The 19,670-nt window shown below is 34.4% G+C and overlaps 1 protein-coding gene across 1 annotated transcript in view; it reads left to right on the top strand.

Annotated features, from left to right (window-relative positions):
* The window catches only part of LOC117170107 (fatty acid synthase), a 48,613-nt gene that overhangs the window by 12,519 nt on the left and 16,424 nt on the right, over positions 1–19,670 (top strand). Inside the window, exons 7-10 of the mRNA XM_033356639.1 lie at positions 4,358–4,518; positions 7,955–8,272; positions 8,390–9,200; positions 11,171–11,569. Coding sequence (XP_033212530.1) covers positions 4,358–4,518; positions 7,955–8,272; positions 8,390–9,200; positions 11,171–11,569 — 1,689 coding nt within the window. The remainder of the gene's footprint in view (positions 1–4,357; positions 4,519–7,954; positions 8,273–8,389; positions 9,201–11,170; positions 11,570–19,670) is intronic.

The following is a 19,670-nucleotide window of genomic DNA, read 5'->3' as shown; positions in this document are numbered from 1 at the left end:
GAATGCCAAATGAACGACTGACGAAACAAGTGTATCAAGGTAAAGTAAATGGCAGCGTGCCCAGAGGTAGACCGCGGAAAGAATGGTTAGAATATGTGAATGAGACCCTACTTAGAAGAAACATAAAAAGTCACAGAAACACGAGAGCCTGCATGAAAAAATGCATGGACATAAAAGAAGCTAGAGAAGTATGCCAGGACAGGAAAGTATGGCGGCAAATAGTTAATAAAAAGAGTGTCAGTAGAGTGAATGACGCCTGAAACAAAGACATTGGCTATTAATGGACCCAAGTGGGGAACCTTACATAACGACTTCGTGAGGTTCTTCGCTTGGGGTGATTGCTAGAGAGATTGATCAGCAACCTGGGTCGGATCAGTGTTGCGGAACGAACGTGTTATTTACTTAAATAGCATGAGAATTCTGGATCAATCTGAAAAATCTCTATCCCTTCCACACACTACTTCTTTCCCCTGCCGAGTGAGTCACGCCTACCCCGAAAGGGAAATGGCTTAATGATGTGATAATAATAATAATAATAATAATAATACGATGCTTTAAACCTCTTGCGATGATGTTCTAGATATACAATTACGAGCGGCGACGAGCGTTGGAAGTGACAACAGTCATCTTCGGATGTTTTCTTAGAGCCACCATCTGCCACTCCACGGATTTTTAATCGCTCACTTCCTGATGGTCAAGAAAGTTTCTTACAATGCGACAGGTGTTTAATAAACCCTCCTTCTAAGAAGCTGCTGTCAATACCCTACTGACTCCTAAATGTTCAAGATATTCAGTGCATCTTGCATGAACATTGCCTGTTGCCGAAACAGAATGGGATGAATAGATGCACGAGTTCCCATTCCTCCATATGGTCTTTACTTCATGCCTTAACTCGCTATACTTGTGGATCTTGGTTGTATAGGTTGACTGCAAATTTCGGTTGAGCGGACAAGCAATGTCGATAATGTAGACTCTTCCGCCTTTTTTTTCTTGCATCACGGTGTAAGGTCGATTGGCCCGGATGTAATGATCCGTTTGGATAGTAACATCCCAATATAAGATGTAATCTTCGCTTTCTAAAACGGGCATTGGAATGTATCTATAGAATGGCATACATTATTTTAACAGACCTAGGTTTAGGGCAAGTTGTTGATGTATAATGCCCGCTACATCATTACGTCTGTGCGTATATTCTCTCTGAGCCATTACGCGACAGCCATCAATAATGTGCTCGATGGAGTCGTTGGTATCTCCACATAATCGGCATCGGTCAACCACGTCTTGATGTAACACGTGTTTGCGATAATTCCTGGTGCTGACAACCTTGTCCTGTATCGCAATGTCGAACCCTTCCGTCTCTGGATACAGAACCCGGTAATAAGCGTAGAATAGAGAAAAATTAATATTTTCAGATTTCAGCGCAAAAGTGAAGATTATTCTATTATTTTGAATGCGCGATTTTTCCATCTGTCTAAAATGCCACAATAAGAATAAGATACCTGCTAAACTTATTCACTTCTATTTCCATAGCGACCACCACACAGTTTTCTATTCTCCCAAAGATAACGTATTTTCAATATATTTAATTCCTTCTAATTGTACCGGGAACGCACCTCACAGAGATATTTTTTTATTCCTCAGAAGTGGTCGTATTTTGATTTTATTTAATTCCTTCTAATAAGTTCACAAAATATGTGTAATAAGTTGTTTTAATTCCCTCATGCGGAATGTAAATTCTGAAATTTTAATTTTCATCAATTCAACTCTGCCTCTCTTAGAGTTAAGATTATTTAAATTCACAAATTTTCATAGATACCTTTGTTGGTACTTAGATATTCAAGAATACCCAGATATTTATATGATTCGTCTGCAGCCATTGCCTCGATGTCATTTTCGAACTCGTTCTCTAACTCTGCGTTCCCTAATTCCCCTCTGATTAAATGCACTGTTCTACATTTATCTGGTCCGAACTCCATGTGGATATCGTTGGAAAACTGCTTTGTGACATCGATCACTTGATGCAATTTCTGGCCTGAACTAGCGTACAGTTTCAGGTCATCCGTGTAAAGAAGATGGGTCACTTGATGACCATCCTCATTATCATGAATTCTGAACCCATGAGATATGCTGTTTGGTGTTTTCTCAATGGATTCAAAGCTAAACAGAACCATAGTGCGCTGAAGGAGTCTCCTTGAAATATACCCGTCGTAAACCGTATTGATCTAGTTATCCTTGGTTGTCCATGATCAAAATACTTAATTCTTGTACCCCAGAGCCTCATCGCATGGCTTAGAAAGTCAATAAAGCGTGTGCAGATTTTGTAAAGTTTTAAGACTTCAAGAAAATAGTCATGCGGCACGGAACGAAACATCATGTCCGGACCTGGAGCTTTCCAATTACTTGCCCTTTTCAAGACCGCTGAAACATCTAAAGCTGTAATGCTTGCCCTTGCTTCCCCCAGTTTGAACCACGCAGTGTCCAAATTGCATCTGTTTATTTTTCCCCAAACACACCACCAGTATTTAGTCATATCTTCCATTTAAGGGACTTCGGTGTCTCGCTGGTTATTTGACTTTACTCTCAGTTCACGATAGAACCTTCTTTCATCTGTCTGAAAGTTTTAATTTTGTTGCCTTCGTGCACTACTTTTCTTGTGCCGACGCAGTCTGGCAGTAAGAACATCAAGTCGCTGTCGTTGAAAGTCTAAAATTTCATCCAATATTGCTGGTGTTAATGTCTCGATGTGCCGAGGGTGGATGATTTTAGTAACATAGTTTATCAGCTTTCTAGCCCTATTTCCTTTTTTATATAAAGTTACTCGACCCAATTTGCACCTTACTTTGCTGATATCCATATCCAACCTGATATTCCATGGTGGATCTCGATTCCTTGCTGGGACAAAAACTGCATTTGCAGGCCTAGTTTTCCGGCCCAACGTTCTAACGGTTGCCACAGCAGAACAGTATACAAGTGTTCGCACCTCTAACGCAGTTTGTGCTACGTTCAAATACGTAGGTAAAACCTTGCTGTTGACATGTGCTATTACTGCATGCAGAACATTTGTGATGTTCATTTTGGGCAGAGAATGTCTTACTGTAGGTTCTACATATCTGAACTCTAACAAAGCATGACCAAAATTTCTTTCAAGGTGCTGTAGTTTTTCTGGGATTTCCCTATCCTCATCATCGTTATTAATATCCGGATGTGGTTCTAATGGATCCGGTATATGAAGTTCATTATCCCTAGCACCTATGCCTTCAACATCAATCAAGTCTTCGTTGTCCACATCGTCCAAGGCGAGTTCATCAATAGGAAGCTGCCGTTCCACTTCCATTTTGATAGAAGCTATTTCAACAGCCGAAAGCAGTCTGTTTAAAGATATTGAGCGTTTTTGATCTGTCAGATTCTGCTTATTAATTTTGTGGCTAGCTCTGGGTATTTAAGTAAGAAGAGTCTATGATATTCTCTTCTCACATTTTGCCCACATTTCTCTGCCAAAAAATAAAGGCGCATAACATCTCTGTTCATATAATGTCCATTTTCGTCGCTTTTTTGGTTTCTGAACCTCTGCTTCTGCCTCTGGTTGTATGAGGTCATCCACCTCTGGAGGATGTGGTAGTGCTGGATCATCAATAGGTTGAGGAAGAACGTCAGTTTCTCCTGCTTGACCCTTTGACGCGGCTTCGTCTAACTAATGTTCATTTCCGTCGTTTTTCCACGCCAAATCAGCCTGTTGTTTAATCTCCATTGCTCGGTCTTCTGTAACGTGTAGATTAGTCCTCCTGATGTACTTCACCTTAGCGATAAGATTTCTCAGAGCGACTATTACAAAAAATGTGTAATTCATTTGCATTTTTTATAAATTACATTTTGTTTACACGTGAAATAATAACTTGGGGATGGTTATTTGAAAAATCCTGAAACACGTCTGTTCAAATATTCGATATTGCAAACGAAACTGCTATTCTTAACTTTGTTGAATTCATAGCCTGATTTTCATGATGAAAATATTCATAAAAAATGTAGTTTTTTAAAATATGAAATAAAGGTTGTAGCCCCTTTTGTGATTAATATAACTAGTATCTAAGGCTTTTTATTACAAATATTTTCCACTTTGCTTTATTTAAAAATATCTTTTAGATGTGGAAACATATCAAACAAATTATTTTTAAGGGTAAACTTTATGGGTGGTTTTCATCCCTTAAAAGTGGATTTCGGCACATAAAAAAGTGTGTTTCTCTTATTTTGCCAAGTACTACAACATATCAAAAAATTATCGAAATCGTTGAGTTAGAGTTAGGGGGAGGGTCTCCTTCTAAGAAAACTTATTTGCTATATCATGGATGTGAATTCACAGGGGAGGCACTCTTGCTATTACCAGTCTTCGCAGAAGCTGTACGTAAATGTGACACTATTCTTAAACCACGTGGTGTTGACATTTATGATATTCTGACCAACAAGGATCCAAAGACGTTAGATAGCATCCTTAACGCCTTTGTTGGAATTGCGGCTGTTCAGGTAAACTATTAGAAGACAATATTTTAATCAATTATCATCATTTAGAATGACAATTCTAATTCTAATATTTGGGATGTTACTTCTGACAATGATATCGTTTCTGGTATAGTTACTTTATAGTTACTTTTGTGTTTTCTATGATGCAAATAGTTTAACTTAAATGAAGGACACTTTTTTGTTTAGAAAATGTACGTATTATATAAAGTGTGATAATAATTATTTTTGTAATCAGAGTAAACCAAAATTTAAAAAAGTGTGCTCATACGGCCAAATTTGAAAAATATTTTGTATTAGTTTTCTCTTTTTCGTAATAAATTAGTGTAGGAAATCTAAAATTCTAAAGTCATCCTTACGTAATTAATTAAAGCTTCTTTCACAAAGTTAGTACAATAGTACGGTCCAAAGATCCATAAGGAAATTATTTAGCGAATTCTCATGCATATTGCTCCCAAATTTCTTCTAATCCACATAAAAAATTGATGTTTTAAAAATAAATAATATTTAGAGGTCCCGCAAGGCCCTTAAAGGTTTAACACGTATTTCCCATAAGAAAAAAAAAACGTTTTGTAAATTTTATTTAGAATCATCAATATTAGGTGAGTCCAGTTGAAACTCCACATTTTTTTACAATTAGCTATCGAAGACAAGTAAATAATTAAATTTTCAAACATCATCTCCATAAGTCTGTTTTATAGAGACCGAAAAAAACATACGTAAAACATTATTTTTTTGCGAATTTTTGGCGCTAATGTATGATTTGTTTGCTTTTCTTTTAAATACTATTTGTTTCTAATACATAAAATACTACTTTCTACTGATAAATAGATCTTTACATACATTTTTAAAATAATTCATAATTGATTTTAGCATTTTTCTTTTAGAATAGAGTTAGAAAGTCGCGGGTTTTCCGTATTTTTCAAGTTTGTATCAACTGTTCAGATAGAACAAGGCAATAATCAATTAAATTTAACAAAAATAATAACTCATACCATTTATTACTATTTATAAAAGTATTCTCTTAGAATAATGATAGAAAGTTGCAGTTTTCTTCTTCAATTTTTCACTTTTACTCCACTTCTCAATTATAATATTTAATTTAGGCTTACAAACATAATTTTAAAACAATTAATGATTATTTTTTATAATATTCTCTTTGAATAATGTTACAAAGTTGCGATTTTTGTTGAACTATTCAACTTTTTGTGCACTTTGCACTTGAGGTGAGGCAAAAATTAATGCAATTTAACAAAAATAATTGTTTAGACAAATCCTGATTGCTTATAACTCTCTGTTTTAATTTTTTGTCCACTTTTCACTTCGTGAGGTAATAATTATAATAATAAAATAGATATTTGAAATATTCTTCAAATTTTTTGTATGGATCATATTAAATGTAAATTTTCTTTTAAACAGTTACTGAGAGCCTTTTTCAAATTAATAATAATATTAATATTTATTACTTTTTTCTAACTAAAAAAGTACAAGAGAAGCTGAAAATGTCAGAAATCTCGCAACTTTCTAGCAGTACTCTACTTCAGAGAACAATAATAATTTTTTAAACAATTGGGTTTATTAAATTACATTATACATTATTAAAAAAAAATAAGAAATTGCATAAATAATTATTTTTAATAACTTAAATTAATTATTATCTCACCATGATTGAAAAGTGGACAAAAAGTGCAACATTTTAGAAGAAACTTCAACTCTCTACTAACTCTATTCTAAAAGAGAATTGCTATAAAAAATAATATTTTGTTCAAACAATTTATAATACCATGTAATTTTTCACCGCTTTGCAATTGGTGAATTTTTAAATTTGCAATTTCAAATACATATTTGAGTTTTGAAGTTTTCCATTTTAAATCGAATCTTTTTTTTACAAAATTTGAAAAGAATTATGTGTAAATATTCATAATATTCTACTTTAAAAATGTTAAATCGTTAATCTCTGCTCTTTTTAAATTGATATTGTTTCTTTTTAAACAGTTTCAAAAATATATATAATGTTTCCAGTGAGCATTTCCTACTTTTTAACACACGATAATTTCAGTTTGAAAATTTTGCAATGATCACGATTCGAATCTTAAAATTGTCCATTTTGCAAACGTTTATAATCTGAAACTTAATCATTCGACACATTTAAATTTCAAATAATATGAAAATTGGATTTCTTTGATATTTTTTTATTTTTTATTTGTTGTATATTTCGGATACCTACCGAATGTCTAAAATATAGTCTCCTATTGGACATATTTGAAAATTTGAATTGGAAATCAAGTTTTGTAGAAAGGAATACATAAATCAAGTTATACAAGTTCAAATTAGAATTCTTCAATGCTGAGCTGTGCAAATTATTATTTTTTTTTAATTTTCAAAGGGCTTCCAACTTTAAACCTACAATTTTAAAATTTTCAATTTCGAACAGTTTCAAATCACGATTTTGCAGCTTTAACAGATTTCAACTTTAAAATCTAAAATAAGATACTAAAATGGTAAATTCAGTCTTTAGGACTATTTCTGTTTTACGTTCTACGTTTGCAATAAAATTTTTTTAAATATTCTGATACCTACTTATTTTTATTTCTGTTCTACTTGAAAGCATACAAAATAAAAGTATGAAATTCCACATGTGTTCTAAATGACATTGTTCAATTTTTAATCTCTTTGAATTTATATCTTTAGATTGTTTATCTTTTATCTCATTCGATCAGAAATTCTTTCATTTTGAATCCTTCTTTTTAAATATTTTCCATTTTGAAAGCATCTTATTTCAAAAAATACAACTTGGGCATTTTTTATTTCAAAATTGTAAATGGTTAAACATAAAATTATAAAAGTATTGAAATTTTTAATTGAAAATATTCAAATAATTTACACTTTAATTTCCAAAATTATTATAATTTATAATGTTCAAATTTTGTGTGCAAAATTTTCTTTCTCTGAATGTTTCAAATTTTATTCAGTTCAATTTTGAACACTGCAACAATTATAAATCGTTCTATCTTATTTGTATTAGTTCTTTAATAGTTTTCTTTTGAATTCGTCCATATGAAATGGTTTAATTTAGTAAATTAGGTGTAAAATACGATTTAAAATTCTATAAGTATAAAACCTAAATATTTCAAAAGTCAATATATTAAAAATTGAAATCGAATATGATTGTTATGTTCTTCAACATTGAAAGGCTTTTAATTAAAATCATTTATCATTTCAAATCAGGCACTCAACTACAATCATTTTAAAAAAATGTTAAAATTTAGAATGTTACAAATTAAATATTGCACAAGCAATTGAAACTTACAATTGGCATCGTTCACGGTAAAGTCTTTGATTAATTTTAATGAATGAATATAGATATCCAATTAAACTTAATTAATTGTAATTCTATTCGTATTTTATTATCATCAAATCATATTCCTGCAAAAAATTACAGATCGGATTAGTCGACCTTCTAGCTTCTGTTGGTATTACTCCGGACCACATAATTGGTCACTCCGTTGGTGAACTTGGTTGTGCCTATGCTGATGGATGCTTTACCGCAGAGCAAATGATTCTGTCAGCTTATTTTCGTGGTCTGGCTTCCATTGAGACCAAGACAGTCAAAGGATCTATGGCAGCAATTGGTCTCGGGTACGAGGAACTGAAGGATCTCTGTCCTCCCGACATTCAGGTCGCTTGCCACAATTCAATAGACAGCGCCACTATCAGCGGCCCAGCTGAATCCATGAAGACTTTCGTCTCGCAGTTGCAGGTAAGATCGAAGCCTTCATCTCCTCATCTGTTTACTATAACTGAAAGAATCCAGAGTAAACTTATAGAATCATCGCTTCTGATTCTCCTAATTTGACTTCAACAATCTTCTTGGTAGGCAAACAATATCTTCGCCAAGGAAGTTCCATGCAGCAACATTCCCTACCATAGTAAATATATCGCCCCTGCTGGACCAAAACTGTTAGCCTACTTGCAGAAGGTCATTCCAAATCCAAAAGCACGCAGTAATAAATGGCTCAGCACATCAGTGCCACGAAGCGAATGGAATTCACCTGCAGCCCGTTTGTCTTCTGCAGAGTACCATACCAACAACCTCCTGAGTGCCGTCCTCTTCGAAGAAACTAGTGCTGCAATTCCTAAAGATGCAGTCACCATCGAAATTGCACCACATGGTTTGCTGCAAGCAATTCTTCGAAGGTCACTAGACCCGGCTGTTATCAATGTAACTCTAACCAAACGGGGTCATAGAGAAAACATAGAGATCTTCCTGCAAGGTCTTGGAAAGCTTTACAATGTTGGTTTGCAGCCAAAATTGGATAAGCTCTATCCCGTTGTTGAGTATCCAGTCAGTCGTGGAACACCTATGCTTTCCCCTCTCGTCAAGTGGGAGCATTCTGATGACTGGTACGTTACGTCTTATCGTATGCAAGAGAAAATCGTCTCTGGAGAGAGAGTAGTCGAGGTTACTCTAGGCGATGAAGACTTTGAGTACATGGCTGGCCACGTAATAGACGGAAGGAATCTTTTCCCCGCGACTGGATATCTGGCGCTTATTTGGGAAACTGTTGGAATGATGAGAGGAGAACTGTATACTGAAGTCTCAGTAGTCTTTGAAGATGTTAAGTTCATGAGAGCTACGACCATTCCGAAGGAGGGCAGTATTGAGTTGACTCTTATGGTGCAGAAAGGTGAGATCTACAAATAGGGGAGATAACAGGGTCGCTGTTGGATCAGGAAACCGGGAAATGACAGTGAATTTATTTTTTGACTGGGAATTTTTAAAATATTTAGAAAAGAATCTGTCCAACTTTGATTTTAACCGTTTTTTAAAATAATTATTTAAATTGTATCTTTTTCAATTGTTGTATCATCAGTGTAGAATGCGTAATTAGAAAATCTTTCACTTTACAAACCTTCCATTTTAGATTTTATTTTTTAAGCGTCCAGTTTTAAGAAATTTTAATATGCAGTTTTGTAGGCATGAAAAATTAAATATTAGAAGTCTTAGAAATGGAAGATTTAGGATCGACTAAATTTTTATTCGATCAACTGTGTATTATTTCCTGATTAATTATTTCTTTAAATGAACTTTGAAATTTTAAATTGATTAATAATTGATTTTACAAAACAATTCGGAATCAGTTAATAATTTTAGTATTTCCCGATTTCAATGTTAAAAATTGAACTGTTTCAATTGGAAGGTCTTATTAATTAAACAAAGGTTAATGCGCGATTGCAACTTTATAAAATATTTTCCTTTTTAAAAGAACTTCAAAATAATATATTCATAATTAAATGCTTTTATTAAATTTCAAATATTGTTTCAGTCTATTATTGTTCATTTTTAAACTAATAAATTTTTAATTAAGAAAAAAAATTACTTAATATTTAGAAATATTTAACTGTTCATTTTAAATCATTGATTATAAATCAAATATTCAAAACTAAAAACAAAAAACTCAACTTTTAAAGTTACATTTGAAAAAATTCAATTTGTAAGACAAATTATTAAATTTTGATGTAAAAATAACAATGGAGCACTTACTATTCTTAGAAAAAATTCGTTTAAATTCAAGAAATTTTTCAAAAATTGAAAATTATTTAAGAATTTGAAATTATTTCAAATAATTTAAACGAAATATCTACTTATACCAAAAAATCTGGCTATTCGTGCCGAAATTTTGGTACAAATAGCCCAAGGCCCAATTTAAAATATATAGATATTTTCAGATTTCGAACAAAAAATTTAGAAGGTTTTTAAGAATTTCGAGAGACTTTAAAAGAATGAAAAACATTTCCTTAATATTCCTAAGAAAATTGAAAATGAATTTTTATCTTGAAAAGTCAATTTAGAGAGAATATTTAAAAACATTTAGAATGATTTAAAACATTGTAAAAAATTAATGTAGAAGATTTTTAGAACAATTTTTTTTTATTTGGCAGAATTTCAAAAAGTTTTAGGACAAATTGGAATCATTTAAAAAGATATTTAGAAGTTCTGAAGAACTTTCAAAAATAGTTTAAAAAGTAAAAAAGTGTAAAACGTGTAGATTTTTCAAGGTTTTCAAATAAAATTTTATGACATTTAAAGGATTTTAAAACTATTTTAAATTAAAATAATTTAACTTTTAATTTAAGAAGTGTTCAGCTTATAAAAAAAGGGGACTGTTTAATTTAGAGCATTGTAAATGACAACGTGGACTTACAATTTTGGAACTGAATCAGCATCTTTGAGCTCTACAATTTATAAAAGTTTGAAATGTTTGACTTGGCAGTTTAACTGCATTTATTTCAAATTATTTGGTTAAAGTGTTAGTATCTTCCATTTTATACGCGAAAATTATTGAGCATTTCAATAAAAAACTTTTGAATAAAGAAACGTTTAAACTTCAATTTAAGAAGTTTAAAATTCAAGAGTTCCACTTTAAATGTTTTAATTTGCAGTTCAGTTTTTATTACTTTAAATGGAAAAATGTTTTGCTTTAGAATTCGACATTTTTTATTTCATTGAACGTAAAAATTGTTTTCGAACCGGAAAATGACCGTCGAATTATTTTAAGTACCTATCAGCACGCAGTTCGAAATTTGAAACTCTTTTTTAGCCCGGGCATGTATATTATTTTTCGAAATTATTTTTTGAATCTTTTTCTCGTTTAAGGTTCTGGTAGATTTGAAGTAGTTGAAGGTGGAGCGGCAGTTGTCACAGGATTTATCCGAGCCACCCAAAGTCCAGGAGACGAAAGATTGAGTCCTGCACTAACACCTAAACTCGATGATAAAGAAGAAATGCAGGCCAGAGATGTCTACAAAGAACTTAGACTTCGTGGCTACCACTACAGCGGATTGTTTCGAAGCATTAAGAGCGCTTCAACCAAGGGAAATAAGGGTCGTATCGCTTGGGCTAATAATTGGGTCGCCTTCATGGATAACATGTTGCAGATGCAGATTCTAGGATCTGATACGAGAGGACTTTTCGTTCCAACTGGAATTCAGAAACTGGTTATTGATACCAAAGTACATCTAAACCAGATTCGTGCGTTGGATGAAGAAAATAAGGGTGAGAAAGCGATCTTGTTATTGGATTGTTTAAAAGAAATTATTAACTTTTCGATTAGAACCTGTTCACATTTCCGCGATCCAATTATAAAATGATTTCTTTCGAATGTTGATAGTTTGAATAAATCAGATTGCTTCAAAGTTAAAATTATTAACTGTAAAATTCATTAAATTTAAAATGGTTTGCTTTTGCAAGTTTCGTAATGAAATTTCAAGCTAATAGAATAAATTTGCAGCATAAAATTAAAAAAATTATCACCATTAAAAGATTTTAAATATAAATTGATCTACTTTAACAATGCTCCAGTTTGAATCTTGAATGTTTCTGTTTGTAGGTGAAAAAAAATGAAATAAATTGTTGACCACTGGTTTCAGATAGACACTACTATCGTCGAGAAAATTCGAGTCCTCTGGCTTTGACGTTGAATAAGTATGTGAAGAAAAAATGGTAGGTTAATGAAAAAGGTATCATTTTAAAGGTGCAAGTGTTGTACGTTAATGAGCCGAAAAGTGATATTCCAAAAAATTTTTTGTAGTTACAGATCTGAAAACACGATGAAAAGTGAGGAAATTTGACAGCTTTTAAAAACCGTGAACTTTGAAGCATAGTTTTGTATTGAAAAAATAATAGGAAAAGTCTGAAAAAATTCATGGTGGTACATTAAACGTTTCTGAAAAGATTGCCGTCGAAAAATGTGCAAAATATAAATAATTGTTCGTTTTTTGTGAATAAATATGCGTTCGCACTATCTTCAGTTCTAATAAAGATAATGAAGTGATTTAAATTGGAGGTAGTTAGTTGAACTATCTGTAATAAATTACAATTTGTAGAAAGTATGTGCTTCTTGTTGTATTCGTACAAATTGCGATATTTGAAGTCAGTTTTTTATATAGGAAAGCAAGTGCGAGAGCCCAGCGTGGTGCCGTTTTTTCAGGGGATCGTCCTCGGTTTTCCTCAGCCCGATCTACCTAACTCAGTGGTCGGCACGCTCTTGCCCTGGGCAGGGTAGCCTGCCCTGGCTGCCCTGTGACCTACTCTCAGGGCAGTACCTGCGTGCTTGGCCAGATCATCCCTTTCCTCAGGAGTCCTTTATTATAAAATGGGAAAAAAATGTGAGATTAAAAAATTCGTAATTTTGCGATCAGTGACTTAAAAGTAATATATTTGGCATCTACGTATTATTCCCATTCCAAAGACATGTAATTTGTCTATAAAGGTTGAAAATTTGAGAAGTATTTAGGATTAAACTGACTGTCAATCTGATGTTTCTTGATTATAAACTCCTTCAAACTTTTTAACTTTTCTAGTTAAGTAATATATCATTGGAATCGGAAAAATTCGTAGATGCTGATAATGCTATTTTCAAATCGCTAATTAAAAAATTTAAAGTTTTAAAATTTCCTTACTTTGACATGCCTGTGGAGAAAAGACCCTTGCTGGAGTAAGCTCACTCACATTAAGGTACATGAATAGACCGAAAAGTAGTAGAAAAAAATTAAGTCGGGTGGAGCCTGACCATACCTGAAAATGAAGCAAAAAGTTTTGCCGACCACTGACCTAACTTGTGCCTTCGAGCATCACTCTGGCCTTCAAACCCTTTCCTTGTATTAAGGAAAACCGAGGACGATCCCCTGAAAAAACGGCACCACGCTGGGCTCTCACACTTGCTTTTCTGTATAAAAAACTGACTTCAAATGTCGCAATTTGTACGAAGACAACAAGAAGCACATACTTTCTTCATATTGTAAATTATTACAGAAAGTTCAAATAACTACCTCCAATTTAAATCACTTCATTATCTTCATTAGAACTGAAGATAGTGCGGTCGGATATTTATTCACAAAAAACGAACAATTGTTTACATTTTGCAAATTTTTCGACGGCAATCTGGTCAGAAATGTTTAATGTACCACCATGAATTTTTTAAGATTTTTCCTATCATTTTTTCGATAAAAAACTATGCTTCAAAGTTCACTGTTTCAAAACCTATCAAATTTCCTTACTTTTCATCAGATTTTCAGATCTGTAAGCTACAAATAATTTTTTGGAATATTACTTTTCGGCTCATTAACGTACAATATTTGCACCTTCAGAATGACACCTCTTTCATTAACCTACCATTTTTTCTTCACATACTTACTCAACGTCAAAGCCAGAGGACTCGAATTTTCTCGACGATAGTAGTTAATAAACCATTTATTAAACTTGTAATAGAAACATGTGATACATGAGAAACTTTACGTATAAAGACCGCGCTCACAGGAACTCGAAGCTGTTCGTTTGGAAGCTAAGAGAAATCTGACTGGTAAAACCGTATCGAGGCGCAGTGGGGGGAGAACAAAGGGCGTATCTATAATTTTGCCAAACCTAAGGTGGGTGGAAATTTTGAGGTTCGTAGGCATTGATTGGTCAGTTTGCGGAAAAACCCAAAGACATTAGAGAGCCCTCATCGGGGTCTGTTCGAAGTTAAGGTACAGTAAAAGTTGCCGAAGGGTCCTAGACTTAATCCTTAGGTTTGACGACAAATCACGTTTCGCTAAAAATGCAGAAGACAGAGGTATGTTTAGAAAGCTACAAGATTGGACTCGAGGATTAAAATCATAAATTCGAAACCCTTGAGAAAACGCAGTAAACAGCTTTAAGTCTATCTTTGGTTATACGATTGCAGAACATCAGCTCTTAGGCACAGGAACTGAAATTAGTTGCCCTTTTCTTAAAATTGAAGTTTTCAAAAAGAATATTTAAAATTAAAATAATTGTTACTCCGTAACATGTCGGCCCCTTTGAACGGTCTAAGTTTGCAACTATAATATTATAAATGATTATAAGATATTCGAAAAAAAATTAGACAAATCTCGATGAAAGTCCCGTTGTTTGACTACAATTTAAATAGAAGCTAAGAATTGAATAACTTGAGAGACTACCCATTAAATATTTCCGTTGGCAGTAATTCTATATTAAAAAAAATTCGTAAACGTGTGACAACAAATAAATGTGTATACTATAAATTAATACCCCTTAAATTATATTAGGACTCTTATGGTTATCAGATCATACATTTGCAACAAAAAAATACGTAAGGCATTAAAAGTCCTTTAATTTATTTACATTCAGTTAATAAATTGGCAACGGATACAAATTCTTAACAGCCCGCTTGCAGGTGTTTGTTGCTTTGCGAAGAAGAGTGTCCTCTACGAGCAAAAAAGCGTTTCAAGCAAGCGAGGAAGGCTTCTGATGTTAGATCTTTGGCAAGTTCTAAATGAACTGCCTTTGTAGCGAGACATACGAAAATCAATACATATGTCTTTATTTTAGTACGATTTCTATGACGATGCTCCTTTGTGAAAAAAGGTCCGCAATAATCGACACCCACATGAAGGAAGGGCCGAGTGAACGTTGCTCGATTCTGTGGTAAGTCACCCATCGGATAATTAACTTCGCGAGGTTTTGCCCTGAAACATTTTACGCATTGTCGTATCACGTGCCGAGTAGAATTTCGCCCATCCAGTGACCAATACATTTCGCGAACTCCATAGAGTGTGGCATTGACTCCTGCATGCAAACGCCGTAAGTGTTCATCTCGAATAATAGTTCTTGTTATATGATTATTTTTCGGAAGGACTTAAGGGTGCTTTTGGGACTCAGGAAGAGCCGATCTGTCTAGCCTATCCCCTACCTTGATTATGCCTTGATCTAAAAGAGGGTTAAGACAAAGAAGCGCACTGTTTCGATTGAGATTTTCTTTTTTTGATAATGAGACCAGCTCGTCAGGAAATGTATCGGCTTGAATTTTTCTGATGATTGTATTGCCAGCTGAATTTAATTCGTCGCTTGAAAGTGGCCCTTGAAATCTGGAAGCTTTAATCTTAATTTTTATTTTCATAAAAAATCTTTAACAATAAGCAACAATTACTTGGAGATTTTTAAAGGTACTATACCTTGAAAAAAGATCAAACTCTTGTTGAATAACTTTGAGAGATACATTTTCTGATAGCTGAATCTCTAAATTTTCTTGTGATTTGAAATCTAACTGAGGCCACACGTCCTCATCCTTACTAAGCCATTCTGGACCACGCATCCAGAGAGAATTATTTAAAAAATCTCGTGGATTCTGTCCGCGAGAAATGAAATCCGCAGGATTTTCATGCATACGCACGTGACGCCAATTCTTAGACTCAGTAGTTGTTTAAATCTCCGCAACTCGGTTGGCAACGAATGTGGGCAACGTATGTGGGCAACGTATGTGGGCAACGTATGTGGCGGGGTGTTTATCCAATTCAGGACAATGGTTGCGTCTGACCAAAAAAGAGTCTTTGTGAATTTAATTTGAAGCGAGCGAACTGTCGCGATGTACAATTGTGCAAGGTGAGTAGCGGCGCATAACTCTAATCTTGGCAAAGTCTTGGTTTTTATTGGAGCGACACGCGATTTTGAACAAATGAGGACACAATGGGGATTGCCTTGAGTATCAGTCGTCCGCAGAAAAAGGCACGTACCATAGGCCTTTTCGCTCGCGTCGCAGAAACCATGCAATTGCACCTCGTCTGAAAACTCGAGAGTTATGCATCGCGGGTACCTGATGCAGTTGAGCAAAATTAATTGTGATTTATAATCAAACCAATTGTCATGAATGTGTTTTGGAACTGGATCATCCCAACCCAATTGAAGTTTCCAAAGTTGTTGGATTAAAATTTTCCCAACGAGAATAACTGGACCCAACAAACCTAGTGGGTCAAACAGTTTGACACATTGAGCGAGAATCGATCGCTTTGTTGCGGACTCTGTCGAAGTTGCTAAATTGACCGTATATAAAATAGAGTCGTTCGTCGGATCCCAATGGATTCCTAACGCCTTTATTATTTCCGAGGGATCTAAAGAGAGGTAAGAATCCGTCGATTCGTTTAAAAAGTCGCTTAAAAAATCTTTTTTTAATTGTAACGCCTCTTGAACCGATTGTGCTCCGGTCGACAGGTCGTCGACATAAAAATCGCGTTTTAAAACAGTAGCCGCAAGAGGAAAAGATTCTTGCTCATCGCCTGCGAGTTGATGTAAAGTCCGAATTGCGAGAAACGGAGCGCATGACGTACCGAATGTAACCGTGTTTAAAGCGTAGATTTTAATCGGTTCATCGAGTTGGTTTCGCCATAAAATCTTTTGATAAAAACTGTCTTCCGGGGGGGCTCTAATTTGTCCATACATCTGCTGAATATCAGCATTAAGTGCTACCGGAAAGGATCTAAAACGGGTAACGATGGAAAATAGATCTTCTGGAATTGTTGGTCCTACTAAGAAAGTATCATTTAAAGAGACACCGGTGGTAGTTTTAGCGGACCCATTATACACGACCCTTATTTGAGTTGTAAGGCTGTCGGCCTTTATTACCGCGTGGTGAGGAAGATGATGACCAGGCCGTGAAAGGTCCTGATTCTTAACAAGAGATATATGACCTTCATTGAAATAACCGTTGATACAGTCGGTGTAATGAGATTTGAGTTCAGGATTCGTTGCGAATCTTTTCTCGAGCGCGTAAAATTGTTGAAGGGCTAAATTTTGAGTCTCCAAGTGGTTCTTTTTTATCATTAAACGGTAACCTAACTACGTAACGACCGGACTCATCGCGCTCAGTTGTGTTTTTGTAATGGTATTCCGCGGCTCGCTCTTCCTCAGAAAGTATTTTTGAGGAATTTTCTTCTCCTAATTCCCACAAAATGGGTAAATCCTGAAATTTAATTAAATTACAAGATACGTGCGATTTTGGTTGCAATAGAGATTGAGTTTCTTGGAAGAGCGCTGATTGACCCTTTACCTTAATTTGACCGGCGTGCATAAGATTATAAAAATGTTCGGCGCCTATTAAAATATCGATCTCTGATGGCTTAAAAAATTCCGGATCTGCTAAAAAGATCTGGTCGGGAATTCGTACAGAGTTTTTATCAATAGGAATTGCGGGCATCAACTCTGAAATTTCTTGAAAAATTTAAAATGAGAGGTTAAGATCTACTTCTTCGTAGCGCGATTTGATTCTAGTAGAAGTAACGTATTTTATTCGGGATTGAAGGTTTTCGACTCCCTTTAATTTTACGTTGATTTATTTCTTTTGGAGACCTAGAGAATTTGCGAATTTCTCAGTGATGGAATTGCGCTGAGAACATGAATCTAGAAAGGCCCGACACGGACGATACTGACCCGTGCTGTCTAAAATATCAACGATTGCTGTACCGAGAATAACCTGGCTTTGGGTTGGAGGCTGATAACTTACGCAAGTAGTAGTAATGCTTTTTGAAGGGGATTCTTTCGCGTTTTATTCCTTCTCTACGGGTCTCTGAATTGGAATCGACAGTAGTAAACATGCAAGATTGAGAGGATCGAGAATTAAACCGCGACTGTGAGTTGTTATTTTTTGGTAGCTGACTCCGTTGAGAGTCTTTTAATTTCTGAACAGATTGCGTATTTTCAATAAGTGATCGGCGTTCTAAAAATAAAATCATAGAATTTAGCGAGGGTACTTCTGTAGTTCCGACAGATTCTTCCCATTTTTCGCGAGTGTAATTGTTTAATTTTTCACGAATAATAAAGATTAATAAAGTATCCCATTGATCTACTGGTTGACCGAGTGCACTGAGAGCCCTGATTCTTTTCTGCACGTGATCTAACAATGCGCGCACAGAAAATTCTTTTGACATATAAGGAATTTCAAATAAAGCTTGAACGTGACTTTCGACTATAAATTTGCGATTATCATAACGCGAGGTTAAAATATCCCATGCGACTTGATAGTTACTGCTAGTAATTTCAAGTGATGCTATAACGTCCGCTGCCTCAGCTTTCAGACAGGCCTTGAGATAATGGAATTTTTGAATGGGAGAAAGAACAGGGTTATCATGACACAAGGATTTAAACGAATCGCGGAACGTTAGCCACGAATCAAAGCTCCCATGGAAAGTAGGAGCTTGAAGCTTTGGGAGTTCAAACATGGCATTAAAATGTGTTGAGTTTTGTACTAGATTGGGTTCGTTATAATTAATTTCGTTCACTCGACCCTAATCTCCCGATTGTGAGCCCGTCGCAGGCATAGTCACAGTCGAACTTGTCCCAAAGTTTGAGATGAATTTCTAACCGTTGTTCGAGATTAAGTACTTCAAAATCAGTATTTTCATTGATAGAGGAAAGTGTAATTTCTGAAAAAGTTAACGAGCGTTCTATTTGACCACGTTTCTTTTTTAGCGTTGTCATATTTTCAGCTTTAGAAATCTGATCCGACTCATGATTTTCTTTCTCTTTTTCGAACATTCTTAATTCAAATTTGACGTAATGAACAAGCTACCCACCGATACTCAATGAAAGCTAAATCAAATGAAATGAATTGGATAGAGAGGGTAGTTCCTAGACTTACTTGGGTCCGAAAAAATTATAGGTGGCGAACGTAGAATTTTCTGGAAGGTCCAGATGATTCGAAAGTTGAATTCACGATGAAGATAAAAAATCCTAGCTCGTTGTATCTTTCTGTCTTGAACGTGAAAGTTCAAAGCTTCTGAGAGTATAGAGCGCGGTGCATGGAAGCTTTCTTTTAGATGGCGCTGATCAGCCTTCGTCGATTCTGATTATGAAAGAAGTATAAAAACTTTACACAGTTCACAGTTTTTGTTTTTTACTTCACAGTCACTGATTGTACCATTCATTTCGAAGGCACATTTTGCACAATAATGACTGAGTGTTTAAAAGAGTTTGTCCAGTACGTTGCGGAGACAATTTTGGACAGATTTCATGGATTGTTTGAAATAATCCGGCTCTAAGGACCATAAAATATTTGTAGGTGAAAAAAATGAAATAAATTGTTGACCACTGGTTTGAGATACACACTAGTTAATAAACCATTTATTAAACTTGTAATTCAAATTCAAATCTTTAGTTTCAATGCTGAAATTTAAAATGATTTAATTTTAAAGAACTCTTGCTTGAAATCTTTGAATTGAATTATAAATTTTTCAATATCAAATTTGAAATTTATATAATTTAAATTAGATAAATTTATATAATTTAAATTAGAAAGGATTAAAATCGGAAGCTACAGATTTTTAATTTTGCAAGACTTTTAGTTTAT

The sequence above is a fragment of the Belonocnema kinseyi genome, chromosome 3, assembly GCF_010883055.1.
Source record: "Belonocnema kinseyi isolate 2016_QV_RU_SX_M_011 chromosome 3, B_treatae_v1, whole genome shotgun sequence".
NCBI classification, from domain to species: domain Eukaryota; kingdom Metazoa; phylum Arthropoda; class Insecta; order Hymenoptera; family Cynipidae; genus Belonocnema; species Belonocnema kinseyi.
This window is presented reverse-complemented; position numbering and strand designations above follow the sequence as displayed.